Genomic DNA, 22,142 nt, shown 5'->3' with positions numbered 1-22,142 from the left:
ACCCTCCTGACTGTGTACTTATCTTCTATAGTTAACTCAAGCTACAGACCATAATGAAATCTACTCTTGCCCACACACACATCCAGCAGGTACAGATAGTACAGCCTCTAGAGCAGTGTTGGCGAACCTTTTAGAGACCGAGTGCCCAAACTGCAGCCCAAAACCCACTTATCGCAGCATTAAGAGCCAACCTGTAAGGGAGCGGGGCTTATTACAACATATGATTTTTACCTCAGTCATTATAAAAAAGAAAGGCGTGTTTTAAAACAGTCTGGGTGCAGATTTTGACAGTTTTTTGGATGCGGAAATTCTGCGGAATTTGCCACGGAAATATCCGTTGAGGACATCCTGCAGCATTTCCGCCACGTGTAAACATACTACAGTGGTAATAGTGACGACTCCTCCCCTCCATAGTGGCCCCAGCGGCAATAGTGACCCCCATCCCCCGCAGAGCGGCCCCAGCGGCAATAGTGACCCCCCCCATCCCCCGCAGAGCGGCCCCAGCGGCAATAGTGACCCCCCCATCCGCCGCAGAGCGGCCCCAACGGCAATAGTGACCCCCCCATCCCCCGCAGAGCGGCCCCAGCGGCAATAGTGACCCCCCCCATCCCCCGCAGAGCGGCCCCAGCGGCAATAGTGACCCCCCTCATCCCCCGCAGAGCGGCCCCAACGGCAATAGTGACCCCCCCATCCCCCGCAGAGCGGCCCCAGCGGCAATAGTGACCCCCCCCATCCCCCGCAGAGCGTCCCCAGCGGCAATAGTGACCCCCCCATCCCCCGCAGAGCGTCCCCAGCGGCAATAGTGACCCCCCCCCATCCCCCGCAGAGCGTCCCCAGCGGCAATAGTGACCCCCCCCCATCACCCGCAGAGCGTCCCCAGCGGCAATAGTGACCCCCCCCCCATCCCCCGCAGAGCGTCCCCAGCGGCAATAGTGACCCCCCCCATCCCCCGCAGAGCGTCCCCAGCGGCAATAGTGACCCCCCCCCCCATCCCCCGCAGAGCGTCCCCAGCGGCAATAGTGACCCCCCCATCCCCCGCAGAGCGTCCCCAGCGGCAATAGTGACCCCCCCCATCCCCCGCAGAGCGTCCCCAGCGGCAATAGTGACCCCCCCCCCCATCCCCCGCAGAGCGTCCCCAGCGGCAATAGTGACCCCCCCCATCCCCCGCAGAGCGTCCCCAGCGGCAATAGTGACCCCCCCCATCCCCCGCAGAGCGGCCCCAGCGGCAATAGTGACCCCCCCCCCCCCATCCCCCGCAGAGCGGCCCCAGCGGCAATAGTGACCCCCCCCCCATCCCCCGTAGAGCGTCCCCAGCGGCAATAGTGACACCCCCCCCATCCCCCGCAGAGCGTCCCCAGCGGCAATAGTGACCCCATCCCCCGCAGAGCGTCCCCAGCGGCAATAGTGACCCCCCCCCCATCCCCCGCAGAGCGTCCCCAGCGGCAATAGTGACCCCCCCATCCCCCGCAGAGCGGCCCCAGCGGCAATAGTGACCCCCCCCATCCCCCGCAGAGCGGCCCCAGCGGCAATAGTGACCCCCCCCCATCCCCCGCAGAGCGGCCCCAGCGGCAATAGTGACCCCCCCCCCATCCCCCGCAGAGCGGCCCCAGCGGCAATAGTGACCCCCCCCCCATCCCCCGCAGAGCGGCCCCAGCGGCAATAGTGACCCCCCCCCATCCCCCGCAGAGCGGCCCCAGCGGCAATAGTGACCCCCCCCATCCCCCGCAGAGCGGCCCCAGCGGCAATAGTGACCCCCACCATCCCCCGCAGAGCGGCCCCAGCGGCAATAGTGACCCCCCCCCCATCCCCCGCAGAGCGGCCCCAGCGGCAATAGTGACCCCCCCCCCCCATCCCCCGCAGAGCGGCCCCAGCGGCAATAGTGACCCCCCCCCCCCATCCCCCGCAGAGCGGCCCCAGCGGCAATAGTGACCCCCCCCCATCCCCCGCAGAGCGGCCCCAGCGGTAATAGTGACCCCCCCACCCCCCGCAGAGCGGCCCCAGCGGCAATAGTGACCCCCCCATCCCCGCAGAGCGGCCCCAGCGGCAATAGTGGCCCCCATCCACCACAGAGCGGTCAAATGCGGGGGGCGGTCTGGGAGAGATGTCTCACTCTCCGCCCCCGCATTTGCTTGGATGAGTATGCAGTTACTCGAGAAGAATGCTCGTGCATCTCTAGTAACCACCCCCCGTCTCCCACAGCGTGCCCCCAGCGGTAATAGCGACACCCCACAGCGTGCCCCCAGCGGTAATAGCGACACCCCACAGCGTGCCCCCCAGCGGTAATAGCGACACCCCACAGCGTGCCCCCAGCGGTAGTAGCGACACCCCACAGCGTGCCCCCAGCGGTAGTAGCGACACCCCACAGCGTGCCCCCAGCGGTAGTAGCGACACCCCACAGCGTGCCCCCAGCGGTAGTAGCGACACCCCACAGCGTGCCCCCAGCGGTAGTAGCGACACCCCACAGCGTGCCCCCAGCGGTAGTAGCGACACCCCACAGCGTGCCCCCAGCGGTAGTAGCGACACCCCACAGCGTGCCCCCAGCGGTAGTAGCGACACCCCACAGCGTGCCCCCAGCGGTAGTAGCGACACCCCACAGCGTGCCCCCAGCGGTAGTAGCGACACCCCACAGCGTGCCCCCAGCGGTAGTAGCGACACCCGACAGCGTGCCCCCAGCGGTAATAGCGACACCCCACAGCGTGCCCCCAGCGGTAATAGCGACACCCCACAGCGTGCCCCCAGCGGTAATAGCGACACCCCACAGCGTGCCCCCAGCGGTAATAGCGACACCCCACAGCGTGCCCCCAGCGGTAATAGCGACACCCCACAGCGTGCCCCCAGCGGTAATAGCGACACCCCACAGCGTGCCCCCAGCGGTAATAGCGACATCCCACAGCGTGCCCCCAGCGGTAATAGCGACATCACACAGCGTGCCCCAGACAGAGGAGGGGAGAGGAGGATCCCAGCTGCGCACTGATGTCACAGTGTGCGCCAAGCTCAGCGCCGCTAGCAGAGCGATTGAGTGAATACCGGCAGGAAAGCCAGGTGGTATGCACAACCATGGCAAGCAGCTGTCAGCACACGTGTCAGCAGGGAGGTCTTTGCGTGCCGCCACGTGTGCCATAGATTCGCCATCACTGCTTTAGAGCCTCGTGTAGCGCAGAGTGTTAAGGCAATAGAAGGTTGCGAGTTCAATCCCCACGTGGTTCAGGTAGCCAGCTCAAGGTGGACTTAGCCTTCCATCCTTCTGAGGTCAGTAAAATGAGTACCTAGCTTGGGGTAATAATAATAAAAAAAAAAATTTATCTGAAAATGCTGAATAAAGGCTGGTTTACACGGGCCGATGATCACTCAGACAGTTTGAGTGACAGCTTTGAGCGATCATTTTGCATAAAGTATTAAGTAGTTACACAGTAGCTATTATCTGCGCTCAGATCCTTTATTCTCCACGGGTAAACAATGCTATCAGCACTCCCCGTGGAGAACTGCTCATAAGAGTGAACGCCGATTTTTAGGTTGGACAGACTTTAATGATCAGCTAGCAGAGACTGAAAAGCGCACAATGGGCGCGCGTTTAGACGCGCCGATGATCGCTAAAACAATTGCCAATTTTTTAGCGATCGGCTGGTGTAAATGGGCCTTAAGTTGGCGCTATACAAACAACAAGATTTATTTAACACTTGAAATCATGAAAATTGATGCATCAGACTGAATTGAAACTCAACGTAAAAAAGTCTCACCAGACGGGAGCCTCAAAAGAATCAGACGGGAGGCTGCACCAACTCAGGTGGGAGGGCAGGGATGGAGTGTCCCTTTAAGGCAGTGTTCCTCAACTCTAGTCCTCAGGGACCCCCAACAGGTCATGTTTTCAGGATTTCCTCAGAGTTGCACAGGTGACGTAATTAATGTACGTGCCTGAGACATTGCCACAGGTGTTATTACTATAAGATATCCAGAAAACATGACCTGTTGGTGGTCCCTGAGGACTGGAGTTGGGGGGACCTCTGCTTTAAGGCATACCTGGCTTGTCAGAATCAGCTGCCACATGTGTGCATGAGGAACACCACCATTTCTGGGCATTATATGCATCTGCATCTCTGCAGGATGCATCTCTAATTCTCGGTAAGCTGAAGCATTCCTTCGCCTCACCTCTCCATATACTTCTATGGTTAGCCTGAATCATTACCCTCCTGCACTTCCTGTTATCCATCTTCATAGAGACAGATTTCACATGACAACAACCAAGAGACAGCAAATTAGAAGGAAGTGTGACCCCCCTAGTGCTCAGGGGTGTAGAGCGATTTTTCACAAACATTTAGGTAAATAAAGTGATTTACACGTTTGCTAGCTATCACATGGGCCACCATAAGCGCAACTCAATGGAAGGTGGTTAGTGTCTATTTTATAGAGAACTCCGTACAAGTATTTACTCAAACAAACATTTTAGGAGTGGTGAGAGGTCCTTAACCCCTTAATGACGCGGCCCTTTTTCTTTTTCCATTTTTGTTTTTTCCTCCCCCCTTTAAAAAAATCGTAACTCGCTTATTTATCCATCTAGGTCACTGTATGAGGGCTTGTTTTTTGCGGGACGAGTTGTATTTTTCAATGGTGCTATGTAAAGTACCATATAATGTACTGAAAAACTTCTTAAAAATTCTAAGTGGAGTAAAATGGAAAAAAAAACGACATTTCGCCATCTTTTAGTGAGTCGTTTCTACGGCGCACAAACAGCAACAAAAACGACATGACAACTTTATTCTATGGGTCAGTACGATTACTACAATACCAAACTAGTATGTTTTTTTTTTTTCAAAGACATGAAATTTTTTTTCAATTCTTTTCTGCCGTCATTTTGTGGGCGATAACTTATTTTTACGTCGACGTAGTTGAGCAAGCTCTCATTTTTTGCGTAATATCTTGTAGTTTCTGATAGTACCAATTTGGAATACATACGACTTTTTGATCGCTTTTTATTGCGTTTTTTCTGGGAGACAGGGTAACTAAAAAAGTGCATTTCTGGCATTCTTTTTTTTTTTCCCGACGACGTTCACCGTGCGGGAAAAATAATGCGCTACTTTGATAGTTCGGACTTTACGGACGCGGCGATACAAATACATATTTTAATTTATTTTTTAGATTTTTTAATAATAGATATGGCAAAAGGGGGGTGATTTAAACTTTTACAACTTTTTTTTTCTCAATTAAAAAAAAAACTATTGATTTTCTTTTTACATTACTTTGAAGTCCCCCTGGGGGACTTTAAAGGGGTTGTCCCGAGGCAGCAAGTGGGTCTATACACTTCTGCATGGCCATAATAATGCACTTTGTAATGTACATTGTGCATTAATTATGAGCCATACAGAAGTTATAAAAAGTTTTATACTTACCTGCTCCGTTGCTAGCGTCCTCGTCTCCATGGAGCCGACTAATTTTTGGCCTCCGATGGCCAAATTAGCCGCGCTTGCGCAGTCCGGGTCTTCAGCAGTCTTCTATGGAGCCGCTCGTGCCAGAGAGCGGCTCCGTGTAGCTCCGCCCCGTCACGTGCCGATTCCAGCCAATCAGGAGGCTGGAATCGGCAGTGGACCGCACAGAAGAGCTGCGGTCCACGAAGGTAGAAGATCCCGGCGGCCATCTTCAGCAGGTGAGTATGAAGACGCCGGACCGCCGGGATTCAGGTAAGCGCTGTGCGGGTGGTTTTTTTAACCCCTGCATCGGGGTTGTCTCGCGCCGAACGGGGGGGGGGTTAAAAAAAAAAAAAAAACCCGTTTCGGCGCGGGACATCTCCTTTAAGATGCGATGCTTTGAACGCTCCTGCAGTATGACGTAATGCTATAGCATTACGTCATACTGCTTTTTGACAGGCAGTCTATCAAGCCACCCCACTCAACAGTTCCATGATATTTTTATGTCACGGACCTCTCCATCACATCCCATAAATGCTGGATTGGGCTAAAGTCGGGCGAATGTGCAAGCCATATCCTTCGTAAAAGCTTACCAAAACGCTCCTCGAACCAAATCTGGACAACTTGGGCCTAATGGCGCAATGCATTATCCTGCTGGAATATCCCATTACTGGGGTACATGAAGTCTATGAAGGGCTGTAAATGGTCACCGGCAGTGAAATGTAGCAGACATTGGTCAATGGTGTGTTTAGATGGAGCAGTGGACCCAACGCATGCCATGAGAACACACCCCACACTACTATGGAACCACCACCACCAGTCTGCATAGTGTCTTGTTGACAACTGGTGTCCGTGGCTCCATGGGGTCTACACCACATACAAACGTGACCATCAGTCTGAAACAATTGGCACCATAACTCATCAGAACTATTTTAGGGTCCAGTTTGCAACCTCAAGAGCCTAAGTGGGGCATTGTGCCTAGTGTTATGTGAAGAGAGGTATTCTGGTGGGTCTTCTGCTCTCATGTCCAAAGGAAGCTGGCTGAAGAACGCTGCACTGACCTGCAGGATGTGCATGTGGGCCTCCTGCATTACATGTAGATATGATTTCTGCCAGTTGCTTGCCTGTTTGCATGGACAATTCTAGCCAGAGGCCTTCGGTTATAATCATTAAGCCCCTGTGGGTGGCCACTGAGCCTTCCACTGTGGGTGGTAATGCCCTTTAAATGTGTATTTGGTACACGTGACACTGTGGAACAAGGAATGCTAAATATCGGCAGAACTTTGGAAATGGACTGTCTTGCAACCGCCATCATGCCTCGTTTGAACTCCGATAGTTGACATTCCCTTGCCATGAGCCTGCTGGCCAGTGTTCAACCACTCAAGATAACACCTCACAACTAGAGATGAGCGAACGTACTCGGTAAAGCACTACTCGTCCAAGTAATGTGCTTTATCCGAGTACCTCCCCGCTCGTCCTGAAAGATTCGGGGAGCGCCGCGGAGCGGGGAGCTGCAGGGGAGAGCGGGGAGGAACGGAGGGGAGATCTCTCTCTCCTTCTCTCCCGCCCGCTCTCCCCTGCTCCCCGCCGCAACTCACCTGTCAGCAGCGGCGCTCCCCGAATCTTTCAGGACGAGCGGGGAGATACTCGGATAAAGCACATTACTCGGACGAGTAGTGCTTTACCGAGTACGTTCGCTCATCTCTACTCACAACTTATACAGGTATGGGTATTCCCAAACCATCAACTGAGTTAACGGGACTTAATTATCAATTTACATATCCATTATATTTGACATGTAAGCATTTTAATAAACACCAAGTTACAAAACAATCTACCATGCCAACAAAGACAATGAGCAACGTTAAAGTCTATTCCAATGTCACCAACTATGGATATCCAGCACAGAGAGGATATGAGGCGAGCAGTAGTCCCTGCCATCACTAATTTGCCTAAATCAGTGTGCACTCACACAACCTGCAAGAGTATAGTTGAAACATCCCTGTTATGCTTTATCCAATAGCCCAAAACGCAAAGTGCCTATATACAGTGGGGGGGAAAAAAAGTATTTAGTCAGATCCCAATTGTACAAGTTCTCCCACTTAAAAAGATCAGAGGCCTGTAATTGACGTCATAGGTAAACCTCAACTATGAGAGACAACATGAGAAAACACATCCAGAAAATCACATTGTCTGATTAGTAACTAATTTATTTGCAAATTATGGTGGAAAATAAGTATTTCGTCACCTATAAACAAGCAATATTTCTGGGTCTCAGACCTGTAACAACTTCTTTAAGAGGCTCCTCTGTCCTCCACTCATTACCTGTAGTAATGGCATCTGTTTGAACTTGTTATTAGTATAAAAGACACCTGTCCACAAGCTCAAGCAGTCACACTCCAAACTCCACTATGGTGAAGTCCAAAGAGTTGTCGAAGGACACCAGAAACAAAAATTGTAGCCCTGCACCAGACTGGAAAGACTGAATCTGCAATAGGCAAGCAGTTTGGTGTGAAGAAATCAACTGTGGGAGCAATAATTAGAAAATGGAAGAGATACAAGACCACTGATAATCTCCATCGATCTGGGGCTCCACGCAAGATCTAACCCCGTGGGGTCAAATTGATCACAAGAACGGTGAGCAAAAATCCCAGAACCACACGGGGGAACCTAATGACCTGCAGAGAGCTTGGACCAAAGTAACAAAGGCTACCATCAGTAACACACTACGCCGCCAGGAACTCAGATCCTGCAGTGCCAGACGTGACCCCCTGCTTAAAGGGGTTGTCTCGCGAAAGCAAGTGGGGGTTATACACTTCTGTATGGCCATATTAACGCACTTAGTAATATACATCGTGCATTAAATATGAGCGATACAGAAGTTATTCACTTACCTGCTCCGTTGCTAGCGTCCACGTCTCCATGGCTCCGTCTAATTTCGCTGTCTGCTTGCTTTTTTTTTTTTTTAGACGCGCTTGCGCAGCAGGGTCTTCTGGTTCGTCCGGGCACGAGCGGCGTTCTGGCTCCGCCCCCTCTACGCGTCATCGCGTAGCTCCGCCCCGTCACGTGTGCCGATTCCAGCCAATCAAGAGGCTGGAATCGGCAATGGAACGCACAGAGCCCATGGTACACCATGGGAGAAGACCCGCGGTGCACCATGGGAGAAAACCGCAGTGCATCCTTGGGAAAAGAACCGGCGGCCATGTTTGGTAGAAGCTTTAGAAGTTGCTGAAACACCAGAACTGTGAGTAGAAACCTGCTTTAAAAGCCGTTTACACTGCTGCATAGTAATGTATGCTTAAGAAGGGGGACTGGGCAATAAAAAAAAAATCACTGTGGCCTTGAGACAACCCCTTTAAGCCAGTACATGTCCAGGGCCGACTGAAGTTTGCTAGAGAGCGTTTGGATGATCCAGAAGAGTATTGGGAGAATGTCATATGGTCAGATGAAACCAAAGTAGAACTGTTTGGCACAAACACAACTCGTCGTGTTTGGAGGAGAAAGAATGCCGAGTTGCATCCAAAGAACACCATACCTACTGTAAGGCATGGGGGTGGCAACATCATGCTTTGGAGCGGTTTCTCTGCAAAGGAACTAGGATGACTGATCCGTATACATGAAAGAATGAATGGGGCCATGTATCGTGAGATTTTAAGTGCAAACCTTCGTCCATCAGAAAGGGCACTGAAGATGAAACGTGGTTGGGTCTTTCAGCATGACAATGATCCCAAGCACACCGCCAGGGCAACGAAGGAGTGGCTTCGTAAGAAGCATTTCAAGGTCCTGGAGTGGCCTAGCCAGTCTCCGTATCTCAACCCTATAGAAAACCTTTGGAGGGAGTTGAAAGTCTGTGTTGCCCAGTGACAGCCCCAAAACATCACTGCTTTTGAGGAGATCTGCATGGAGTAATGGAGTAAAGTCCTTGTGAGGACTTACAGAAAACGTTTGACCTCTGTCATTGACAATAAAGGATATATAACAAAGTATTGAGATGAACTTTTGTTATTGACCAAATACTTATTTTCCACCATAATTTGCAAATAAATTCGTTAAAAATCAGACAATGTGATTTTCTGGATGTGTTTTCTCACATGTTGTCTCTCATAGTTGAGGTCTACCTATGATGTCAATTAAAGGCCTCTCATCTTTTTAAGTGGGATAACTTGTACAATTGGTATCTGACTAAATACTTTTTTTCCCCACTGTATATATTACCCAGCAATCAGGTATAATCTGAAGGAGAGCCTGGCAGCTAGTGTTCCAGTCTCCTACAGCACCCCATCAGGAGAAATTAAGCATTACACGCAGCCCATAGAAACTATTGAGCTGAAAGTATAATTTACAGACATTTTTGGTCCTCCAGTCTCTTTATCCTCTGACTAATAGATAAAACTTACTAGATAAATTTATTAACCAGCAATACTATATTATATATAAACACTTTTTTTTATAGAAGCTGGAGTCAGAGCAGTTGGCACATTTTTACCAACTCCACCAAAATGGGACTCTGACTCAAACTCCAAGACTCCGGACTTCACAGCTCAGCTAATAACTCACTAATGGTGTATAATAAAACCTCATGTATTCATACCCTACATCTAGGAATGGTACATTACACTGACATCTTTTTCAATGGCGAGGATGGGTGTAAGATAACTGCACTTCGATGAAAGAATGCAGTACTGCAGCGTTATTTTCTATAGAAAGTTGTAGGAACAATTCTTTGCGATCTTCTTTAAAAGCAAAAAAAAAAAACGTTTCCGTGCTTCTTTGACTGATTAACAGTTTTATTTCACATATTCACAAAAACTGTCAGCTTATGAAAAGAAAATTTGAAATCGTAAAAAACGGTAGCCACACATCTCACACAGATAACCCACCAGAACGAGACTCTGTAGCAATAAACAGTTCATTGAAACCGTAATCCAGACTGAAGCGCGTGGAAGCATTTAGAACAGTGATTGGGATGAGGAGACTGGATCAAATTAATAGTCAAAATGTCTAGACCGCGTTGGAGATACAGCTTCAACGTCTCTACATATCAATGACAGATACAACATGGGTTTTATTTCCAGTGAAATGCAGACTATTGTTTCCTGTTACTAGGTGGAAGGGAGGTTTATTTATGGCAGGAGGGAGGCGGACTTGTGGCTTTCAATGAGACTATAGCCTCCATCAGTGATCGGCATATGCACATGGGTGAAGAATAGTTCCAACAGTGAACTGGCCAACTATACATGCATGATGGCCTATGTTCAAGCAAGGTCATCAACAGCTGATCGGTGGGGGTAAGCTGCCCTGGACCCCGTTGATCAGCTCTTTGCTGGGGAAGGCAAACTCGTACATGGAGCCGAAAGTAGCCAGACATGGTATTGGAGGCACAGTTCCTATTCACTTTGAGGGCAATTGTGTTTGCAATACCATTCCAGGCCACTGCAGTGTGTACGGCGCTGTGATCTTCCATGTCCATACATTGACTCAGTAAACTGCCGATCGATGAGGATCCTCGGCAGCCGACCCCCACCTATCAGCTATTGACGACCTAGCCTGAGGCTAGATGATCATTCATTTACAGCTAGACATCCCCTGGATGTCTGGAACGAGTTTGACTACATTGGTACCTGCATAAGGAACTGACGACCCCGTACCAATATAACATAACTTATGGTGGGCTTACATGGGCAAATATCATCCGAAGTGTCTCCAAAAATAGTCTATACAGCAATTTATTAGCAACTGTTGTTAATGTGCATTTACATAGAGTGACTATTCTTCATACCTCCCTGAAAAAGTTTATTGGCTGGTCAATGAAAGCTAAATGACTGCCTGTTTAACCCCTTCCTAACCACATAACGTAAATATACATCATGCAGTCATGAGGGGTGTATGCGGGCTTGGGAGCAGAGTCCACTCCATACCCCGGTAGCAATCAGCTATTTTTGAAAACGGACAGCGGCTGACAACTGCGGCGGTCAGAGTTCACTCTGACCGCAGGAGGTAACTGTTTAGATATCACAGTGTATCTAAACAGTCAGCGGGAGAGAGGGAAACCCTATCTATGCCCCATCGCCACTACGCAACGCAACCGCTTCATAGGAGACCCCTCCTTATGCCCCACCAGCTGGACTTCATAGGCAACATTAAAAGTCACTAGCTCAAGTCCCTTATGGGCAAAAAATAATAGGGAGCCCAGTACTATGAATAAAGCATTATAGTTGGGGGCCCTGTTACAGATTTTGCATTGGGGCCCAGAAGCTTCAAGTTACATCTCTACATAATATGGTATATTAAATCGTACAATTAAAAAATACAACTCGTCCCACAAAAAACAAAGCTCTCATACGGCTGTCAGTGGAAAAATAAAAAAGGTATACGTTTTGTAAGGCAAAGACGAGAAGAAGAAAAAAAAAAAAAAAAGACAGACATCTTTGGTCCTGATGGAGTTAATCAAACTGTGAATGGCAAGTTGAAACAAAATGATTCGTTAACCAATTATCGCTCATCACCCTGTTGGTGGCCGGCTTGACATGAAACAGCCATCGCTTACATTCGCTCATTTGGGCAAATCACTCAGACGATAGTCGTTCCATGTAAACCACCCCGGCTCTAGAGCCGTTACTACTGCAGTACCAGGCACAGCCCGTGCACAGGTACGGCGCCTGATCGGGAAAACAAAAAGCCGTTTTTCCTAATCAGAATAAAAACCTTTTAAATAAGTAAACAACTATCTTAAGAAAGGTATAAAGATGAAGCACATACCTGCACCCTTTCCCTCCTCACACAAGCCCAGGACACTTTTATTAGTGCGTCCGATTAAGTCAAGGCTACTTGCAAACTAAAAAGGAGGAAAAAGAAAAAAAATAAACGCTGCTGTAGGTAGTCAGAAGTATGGACTAACCAAGAACACAGAATACAGGTTAGATTTGTGTGCAAATGTTGAAAAGGACAATCACACTTCAATAATAAAACCGTATCCACGTTAAATGTATATTATTATTATATATATATAAATAAATAAGTAAATAATCACACATTTACTAAATCACCATATAACAAACGATCTACAACATTCTAATATACTTACATACTATGCATAGATTTGCTTACTTTCGTGAATGAAAGCACTCGTTGCCCAAGAGAGTAAACTTGTGCATAGCGAGTTGCGCTCTCAGTTGAGAAGTGGATACAATGTTATCCAGTCCAGACAATGCTCTGTGAGCTAAAGAGCCTGGACTCCAGACTGATTCAATGCACATAACTAGCCCTGCTCTCAGCTGAGAAAGTAGATGCAACTCTCAGGACCGGCTCCAGATTAAGGCCACCTGCACACGGGCGGAAATCCCGCGGCGGGATATCCCGCGGCGGGATATCCGCCGCTCAAAGCCTGCATAGGAGTGCATTACAATACGCACTCCTATGCAGACGGCCGCGGTTTGGCCGCGCGAAATGTCGCGCAGCACACAAACCGCGGCATGTCCTATTTTTGTGCGGGGCTCGCAGATACGTCACTCACCCGGCCGCCGGCTCCGGTCTGCGCATGCGCCGGCAGTCGGCACATGAAAGAGTCGGGGCCGCCGGGCGCAGGTGAGTACGCGCTCGTCTCTGCAGGCGCTCAGGTCGGGTCCCGCGGCGAGAATTCTCGCCGCCGGATCCGACCCGCTCGTCTGCAGGCGGCCTAAATGGGCCCTTTGGTAAAAGTCACAGTGGACCCCCTTAGTTATTTATAGGCCTCTTTGTGTCCAAAGTTATTTATAAGTCACACTGTGCCACAAGTTATTTACTGGGCACACTGTGGCTCCCGAGTAATTAATAAGACCTCCTTGTGCCCACTAGTTTATTTATAGGCTCCACTGGTACCCACTAATTAAAAGGGTTTTCCAGTAACAAAGTCATATTTTAAAATTAGGGCCAAATGATTGAAAACAAAAAGGTTACTTGTGGGGCTCTAGTGCTAGATTGCCAAGGCCAAGGAAAAGGAAGTACACTGTTTTATGTTTTTTTTTACTAATTTGGCACCAATTTTCAAATATGACTTCATACCCAGAAAACCCCTTTAACAAGGCGCCACTGTGCCTCCTGAGTAATTGAGTCCCACTGTGCCCCCTAAATCATTTATAGGCCGCACTCATGTCTCCTGGAAATCGCTTCAGCCCGCCTCCATCCACAGTAAACAGGCAGTCATTCATAGATGAGTTGTATTTTTCAGTTTAATGTTTATAATGTGCTGAAAAAACTTAAAAAAAAATTTTAAGTGGAGTGAAATAGAAAAAAACAACTAAATTCTGCCAGCGTTGAAGTGTTCTTGTTTTACAGCAAAAACAATTATATTCTATGGGTCGGTATGATGACTATACCAAAATGTATAGTTTTTTTTGTTTGCTGTACTACTTTTTCCGTCAACATAGTTGTGCGAGGGCTTGTTTTTTGCTGGACGTCCTGCAGTTTCTTTTTGTGCCACTTTGTAGTGCATATGACTTTTTCTTATCACTTTTTATTACATTGTTTCATGGACACGGGCTGACCAAAAAAAGAAGAAGGAAAAAAAAAAAAAGAAGATTCTGGCAGTTTATATTCTTCTTCTCTGACGTTCACCGTGTGGAGTAAATAATGCATTACTTTGATAGATTGGACTTTTATGGACGCAGTGATACTAAATGTTTTTGGGTTTTTTAATTTAGATTTTTTAAAATTATTATTCATTATAAATATGGGAAAAGGTTTTTTTCCGCCATAAATAAATAGCTTGTATATGATTGTTAAAACAATTAAATTACAACTTTTTTTAAACTAAAACAAATTTTTTTTTTAGCCCTCATAGGGGACTTGAACTTGCTACAGCACTACGTCATATTGCAGGAGCCATCAAAGCAACACATGTTGTGGTCCCCCAGGGGGGCTTGAAAAAAGAGTGAAAATAAGATCAATAAAGTTTTATTAATTGTAAAAAATAAAAAAAGTAATAAAGTTTAACCCACCCTCCTTTTGCCATATTTATAATAAAAAAGTCAAAATCCTAAAAGAAAAATACATATTTGGTATCATCGAGTCTGTAAAATTCCGATCAAAGTAGCGCATTATTTACCCGGCTTGGTGAACGTTGTCCTAAAAATAAAAAAAAGGAGAGAAATGCACTTTTTAAAGTTACCCTGTCTCCCAGAAAAAAGGCAACAAAAAACAATCAAAAAGTCGTATGCATTCCGAATTGGTACTAACGTAAACTACAGGACATCCCGCAAAAAATGAGCGATCAAAAAGTAGTGTGTATTCAAAAATGGTACCAGAAGAAATGACAGAACATACCGCACAAAAAGAGCCGATGGGGAAAATAAAAAGTTATTGTGCGCAGAAAAAGGAGACAGAAAATGATTTAAAAAGAATAAGTAGTACAGCAAAAAAAAAAAAAAACACCATAGAAGTTCGGTATGGTAGTAATCGTACTGACCCACAGAATAAAGTTATCATGTCATTTTTGCTGCATTCTGTGTGCCGTAAAAAACAAGACGCACTGAAAAATGGCTGATTGTTGTTTTTTTTTTCATTTTACTTCACTTAAAAATTTTTACAAAGTTTTTCAGTACATTATATGGTACATGAAATCGCACCATTGAAAAATACAACTCGTCCTGCAAAAAACAAGCCTTCATACAGCGACGTCGATGGATAAAGGAGTTCCGATGTTTTTAAAGGGGAAGGGGAGGGGAGGAGGAAAGAAAAACGAAAAAGGGGGGAAATAAAGGTGCCGCGTCATTAAGGGCTTAAAATCGGAGTATCGTTAATAAATTGTGCGCCCGCTGGCTGGAGCCTCAATATCGCTTTCGAACAAAGTTTGGTAAACTCTAATAAGATGTGAAAACCAAGGACACAAAACGACTGACAGAATAGGAAAACCTTTTGGGCCTTAATTAGCAAAACTGTCCGACAGTCCCAGTTGACAATAGCAACCAATCACAGCGCAGCTTTCATTTTACCTTGGCAGCTTGAGAAATAAAAGCTGTGCTGTAATTGGTTGCTATGGGCAACAAGGACAGTTTTATGGTAATGTTGCTAAATTAAAAGTTTTGAGTTTGTTTCCATTGATCCCAAACTTCCGTATCAGAGTGTCATTAAAGGGGAATTACGAGGGCTTGACATCGGGAAGAGGGTTTGTAATAACCCTGTGTAACACTTGAAGTGTCTTAAGACCCCAGTAAGTTACCTCAGGAAAGTGAGCATTAAGATCCTCTCCATTAGATTCAAATAGACTTCGTAGAGGGGCCAGCGCTTTCCCACTGGGTACAAGGTTGTCCTCCTTCATTTTGTACAAAGTGCTCTTTGCCTTCTCCAGGTCATTATTTTCAGCTGTAACACAAAGACATAAATCTGCAGTAAATACCAATGTAACATTCAGTACGAGCGGCAACAAGAACACACAGCGAGTTCATCGCAAGCACCAAATAATCCAGGAGGTGTCCAAAATCGATGGCACCCATTGGTGGACGAGAGTTTCCAGACAGTCAATCTTAAACTTTCTCTAAATACCCCCCATACACATTAGTGTTTAGTCGTCCGAAACCGCTGATAATGGTGGGACCGCACAATTCTCTAATGTGTGTGGGTGCAGTGCCACCCCACCCCGACAGTTGATGTCAAGGGAACATTGAATCTGAACGCCCAATCCTTTGGCTCCCTGGTGGATAAACCAGAGCCGCCTGGCTGCGGCTTATCTCTCCAAACATATGAATGCTCAGCAGAGCTGTATATTCATGGGTACGGGGGAGCTGGGGAAGCCGCTGCTGGTTGAACGATCATGCAGCCGACAGTTGATAAGTATGTATAGGCACTTTTACTGTAAAGAATCCTTTCCTATGTTGATGAAGAAACTGCATTTTCTCCATATGTAAATAAGGAAGATGGAACAAAACCTCTGCAGCGCCACCTACTGGATGGCAGCATTCTTTCAAATCAACGTCAGACCCTTTATACAGGTCTTTATAACAATGAATGGGAATAGGAAACCAAGCCAGAATCCATTCACAGACAGCTGTTTCGGGGTGATTGCCCCTTATCAGGTTTCTGGCTTAGCTGGTGAGAGGCCTGAGAGGGTGGTACACGACACCCCTCCTGACCTCCATATGTAAATGACATATCCTAGCTTACACCATGAATACCTCATGAGCCAGTTGTTTGCAGGAGGGGTAAAGTTTCTCATTAAGGAGAGCACCTTGTAGGTGTAAGGAGACTTAAGGTAATACATGTTTCTCTAAATAAAGTGGGCAACTTCTCCTTTATTACATAACGTGAGTAGCCAGCATGGGAAAACGCGCTTTAGGGCAACACGCCATCAGTTCAGCTGGTAAAATATAGAAAAGTAGGTATATAGGTAAAGTTCAGAATGAAGGGTAAAAAGGAGATAAAAGGTTGGAAAAAAAATTGAATATAAAAACACATTCTTAAGGTATCAAAGCATAACAAATAAGAAAAAAAAACAGGGGTTGGAGCAGGAGCAGATGCTCTGACCAGTCTCTAGTGGCTTGTGCTTGTAACTGCAAGCGCAGCTCTCATTGATTTCAAGGATTAGCTGGGATCCAGAGTGGCGGACTTCAGCCAATCAACTATTGATGAGCTATCCAGAGGAAAGGTCACCAATAGCATTTTCTCTGGAAAACCCATTGATTAATAAGATTAACTCTACAGATGAACAAGAAACTAACATTAAAAGGGCTTGCACTAGATTTGAAAAACACATTTCAGCTCCCCCCCCCCCCCCCCCCAAAAAAAAAGACAAAAAAACAGCACCACAGTGGTCCACATGTTGCAGATGAGCTTCCATCTCAGACACCCATAGACAAGTATGGTCCCATTTCTGGGGGAAAGCAGCCATGTTTTCCTAATCCTGTAAGACCCTTGAACTGTGGCCCTCAGAAATGTTCAACAAAACCCATGGATAACCTGCCACTCCACTGATCCTAATGAGATGTATAAAAGGGGCATTTATATCCTATCCATTGGGGTACGGCTGCTGGGACACCCACTAACAGAGTTGTGTGCCCCCAATCCTCCATAAAAATGCAGCGGTGGTGTGCATGTGTCACACTTTCTCCATTTATTTCTATGAAATGGAAGATTGCCAAGCATGCAAACCACCACTCCGTTCTCATGGAGGTTTTGGAGTACATAGATCTCCCAGCAGTTGGACCTCCAGTGATCAGACAAGTATCGCCTAAGAGCCACAGCATAGAGAATAAAAGGTCATTAGTGGGAAAATCCCTTAAGATGTTCCCTACCATAGATCTATATGGCATATCTACCAGGTGAGGAAGGTATAGGAGGAGGTGGCATGAAAGACCTCTGCTCCATTCATGCAGGGACCTTCAGGACCCCTGTTCTCAGGATCGATGGTGGTCCCAGTGGCTGGGCGCCACTGATCCTTATGTTATCCTCCATCCACATGATAGGGCAAAACTATATACATTGACAAAAGACCTTTAAAGGCCAAGAGTTCTAGAAACAACCGGCTCCCGATAGCTGCTGCTAATGAGGAGATGCCATGTGTGTCTATGGTGGGAACATTTGCTGTATAGAAAAACTATCAAATTAGTTTGACATTTATAAGCAAGGTAATAACTTTATATTAGCCACGTAACACCCACCGTATAGTCTGAGTAGTTGGCTATACATGTCTTTCCTATCACATTGAAAGAGTTTCCGGGACAGTTCTACTAACTTCTCCAATTTCTCCACCTGTACAAAGAGATAAGACAGTGAATAGACCCCATTACATGGCAGATAATAGATCTACCCTTTGCAGGCAGCCAAACATCCATTGATTTTACCCTAATCTTCATCAACAAGACTGTATTGAGAGAACAGATATCAAGGTGCTGTTCTCACAGCTGGTACCCGATCCTGTGTGAGCGGAACAGTCTGGACTGTAGCAAATAATGATGGAGTTGTATCCATCTCAGCTGTGAGAACTAGAAGTATGTATTGGCTGTAGGCTGCTGGATGGAAACAAGAATGCATTCGTTCATCGGTAGCAAGCAGAGATATGGAAAATGTTGAAGAATTGAAAAACAACATGTTTGTATGGGAAGCGTATACAACTTTCTAGTGTACAAAGGTGCAACTATTTACATAATTGGAATACAGATAGTCCCCGACTTGAGAAGGTTCCAGTTACGAACTTCGCAAGATGCAAACTATCTGTCCTGCACCGTATGATGTAATGCTATGGCCTTATATCATACTGTGCAGGGACTGGGCAGGCTTCTATCAAAGGTCTTCTGAAGGGTCTTTAGGGCTGCCTATGCAGAGCGCCTATCAAGCCGTGCGCTTAATAGACACTCTGCATAGGCAGCCCTAGGGCCTTTCAGAAGGGTCCCGGCTGCCTAGCAACCACACAGCGTCCCGCCCGGGACACTATAAGGGCCCCCTGAACGTCGGGTGCCGGCTGTTTCTTACAGCCGTCACCCGACGGCAGCAGTTCTGACGAGCCGCGCTGCTTGTCGGAACTAATAACACTTTAAATACTGCTCTGACAGCGGTATTTAAAGTGTTAACAGTTCCAACGAGCAGCGCGGCTCGTCAGAATACTGCCGCCGAGTGTCTACTGTAAGAACAGCCTGCACCAGACGTTGTATGGAGCGGAATCCACCCGCGATCCCGCTCCATACAAACATTTGTTCCGACATACGAAGAAATGTACTTGCGAACAGGTTCCTGGAACGGAACCTGTTCGCAAGTAGGGGGACCATCTGTACAAAGGAGTTGTCTGTTTTTACAAACTGCTATCAAACTTTAGACCTGATCTTCACCTTCCTAAACTTTCCCATAAAGGGTATGCTCCAATGTAGCGGGTTTGGTACGGATTTCCCATTGTGGAAAAATTTGCACCAATGTCAAATTCCACTTCAAAATCTGCACCTCGTTTTCGATTTTCTCTTGCATTATCCATACTTTGTGTTTACTGGTTGCGGTTGTTTTATATAGGTTTTTGAATATATCCCTATTGTGTTTAAAGAGCCACCCCATTTTTTGCCCATTCATTATGTAGGAAGCCCATACGCTTAAAGCCCTTTAACACAGGCAGACAGTTGTTTCAGCGACTCCAGCGGCGCCAATGTCACCGCTAAGGTAGTTAGCACTCATGCATTGCTTTCGCACTGAAAGTCCTGCCGGCCCCGCTTCCTATGGGAAGAACTGTGTGAGGAGCGGTCACACAGCACGAGAAGCCAGTGAGTGCTAACGAGTTTGTTTAAGCTGACAAAAAAGTCAGCTTGAACAACCGCCAAGTCAAGCGAGCGATAGTTTTGCTTTCACATGTAACGATTATCGCTCACTTTCGCTTAAACGAATTTTGAGCGTCAATCATTGTGTGTAAAAGGGCCTTCAAGGTCCTTCCCAACTAGGGAACCCTGTTGAGGAACGACCCATAGCGTATGCGCTCTTCTTGTGCAGACAGGAAGAGGGAGTTGGCGCCAACATAACCCCGCCATACGTTACCTGGTTCATTCTGATGCACCGATTAGCGAACCAGTCGATCTTGCCTTGGATGGCTCTCATGCCTGGTGTCTAAAAGAAAGGGAAAGCAATGCCATTAATTGATTTAACCCCATCATGACATGGCTTATTTTGAGCTTAAGGACGCAACAATTTCTGGCGGATTTTCTTCTCCGTTTATCAAAAGTCATAACTTTTTTATTTTTCCGTCGACGCGGCCGTATGAGGGCTTGTTTTTTTGCGTGGCGAACTGTAGTTTTTATCGGTGCCACTTTTCGGTACATAGACTATATTGTAAAACTTTTTTTTTTTTTTTAATGATAGCAGGGAGAGAAAACGCATCAATTCTGCCATAGATTTTTTTATTTATTTTTTTTACAGCGTTAATCATGCAGCATGAGACATTCTATTTTTTATGTGGGTCGGTACAGTTACAACGATACCAAAATTCTTACTTTTTTTAGGTTTTCCCACTTTTCTGCAATAAAAACCCTTTTTCTTGGAAATCTTTTTTTTTTTCGAAATCGCTGCATTCAAAGTCCTGTAACTTTTTTATTTTTTGATGTACGGCGCTCTGAGGGCTTATTTTTTGCGAGACAAGCTGTAGATTTTATTGGTACCATTTTGGGGTACATATGGCTTTTTTGATCACTTTTATTGCGTTTTTGGTGAGGCAAAATGCTAAGAATTAGCATTTTGCCTGTTTTTTAGCGTTTTTTTCCGTGCACAGTCAAAAGCATGTGCAACTTATTGTACGCGTCGTTACGGACGCGACAGTACCAAATATGTGGGATTTTATATTTTTTTTTACCTTTTTTTATGCTAATCTGAGAAAAAGCATAAAACAAATGTTTTTTTTTTTACTCTTTACATTTTTTTTTATTCTTTTTTTACACTGTTTGTGTCCCTCTGAGGGACTTTAACCACTGCCCTGATGATCGCTGTTATAAGGCATGGCAGAGCTACTGCTCTCCCATGCCTTATCGCTTATACAGCGATCCTAGGCATAGGCAATACAGGATGCCAGTGTCTGTCGTCCTGTTGCCATGGTGACAGGCCGGGCTCTCGCGATGACATCGCGAGTTCCGGCCGGAGACACAGAGGGAGCCGCGCTCCCGCAGTGAACTCTTTCCCTGCGCGGATCTACTTAGATCGCAGCAGGGGAGGGGTTAACAGCGGGGGGGGGGCGCATCTCCGATGCCCCCCCGCTGTTGCAGCGGGACGCCGGCTGTGACTGACGGCCGTCTCCCGCTGCGGGATAGCGCTGGATCATATGTGATCCCGCGCTATCTCCAGGACGTAAGTTTACGCCCTGTTGCGGGAAGTACCAGGCTGCCAGGACGTAAACTTACGCCCTGCAGCAGGAAGGGGTTAATGCTTCACATAATGTAGCCAAGAGAAGGGAACAGAGTAGAATACGATTACTACAATGGTTCCATTTTATCGTATCAACTTCTGTTTTGCGCTGGTTCCCGTTAACCCCTTAAGGTTCAGAGTGTTTCAGTCCTAAATGACCAGACGGATCGACTTATTTTTCTTAGGCTACCAAAATTACCCCCCCCCCTCCCCCTCTTTCTTTAATGACATAGAAATAGGGTTTTTTGGACACCTTTTTTTTAGTTACTTTTTTTTTTTTTAATTAGAGCCAAAGTGTGCAAGTAGTAAAAAAAAAATAAAAAAAATCCATAATCCTCTTAAAGTTCTTGGCCGTCTCCGACATTCGAGCACCCAACCTGCTAGGTTGCGGAAGCAGGAGATTTAAACCTGCACCATTTACTTACAATGGCATGGGTTTCAAGCCCAGGACCAACTGCCATACATATACGGCGCGATAATCAGGTTAAGATGACCATACACCTTTAATTGCCATGGGTCAAACCACAGTTCATCTTGCACCCCACCTCTCCACATCAGGTATGTTCATTTCAGCTTGCCCAATTCCTTCCCCTTCCCTGACGCTGTAGGCAACCCAACAGTGACTACAGAGAAGCGATTACACACGATGTTGTCATCTAAATAATCAAGTAAATTCAACATTTGGTCGCCTTTTCAAAAAAATGCCACCTATCCGCTACTGATCAGACAATTCAGGTTCACTTGTTGTAATGAGCCATTATTCATATATCCGTCTGAACGATTATTCACACCATCAACGACCGTTTTATTGCTAACCGTTCATTTAATTCCTCTGTTGACTCCAAGTAACTCTTGTGCATTCTTGCTGGCTTGCATCGGAATCCCACTGATCGTCTGCTCATGGACATG

At 46.7% G+C, this 22,142-nt stretch overlaps 1 protein-coding gene across 1 annotated transcript in view; it reads right to left on the bottom strand.

The window, feature by feature from the left end:
• The window catches only part of LRPPRC (leucine rich pentatricopeptide repeat containing), a 156,899-nt gene that overhangs the window by 27,375 nt on the left and 107,382 nt on the right, over positions 1-22,142 (bottom strand). Inside the window, exons 26-29 of the mRNA XM_066595564.1 lie at positions 19,881-19,949; positions 18,029-18,119; positions 15,595-15,737; positions 12,159-12,234 (exon numbers count right to left, since the gene is read on the bottom strand). Coding sequence (XP_066451661.1) covers positions 12,159-12,234; positions 15,595-15,737; positions 18,029-18,119; positions 19,881-19,949 — 379 coding nt within the window. The remainder of the gene's footprint in view (positions 1-12,158; positions 12,235-15,594; positions 15,738-18,028; positions 18,120-19,880; positions 19,950-22,142) is intronic.

Source organism: Eleutherodactylus coqui, chromosome 3, assembly GCF_035609145.1.
Source record: "Eleutherodactylus coqui strain aEleCoq1 chromosome 3, aEleCoq1.hap1, whole genome shotgun sequence".
Lineage (NCBI taxonomy): Eukaryota > Metazoa > Chordata > Amphibia > Anura > Eleutherodactylidae > Eleutherodactylus > Eleutherodactylus coqui.
The sequence above is the reverse complement of the archived record's forward strand: the minus strand, read 5'-3'. Positions and strand labels throughout refer to the sequence as shown.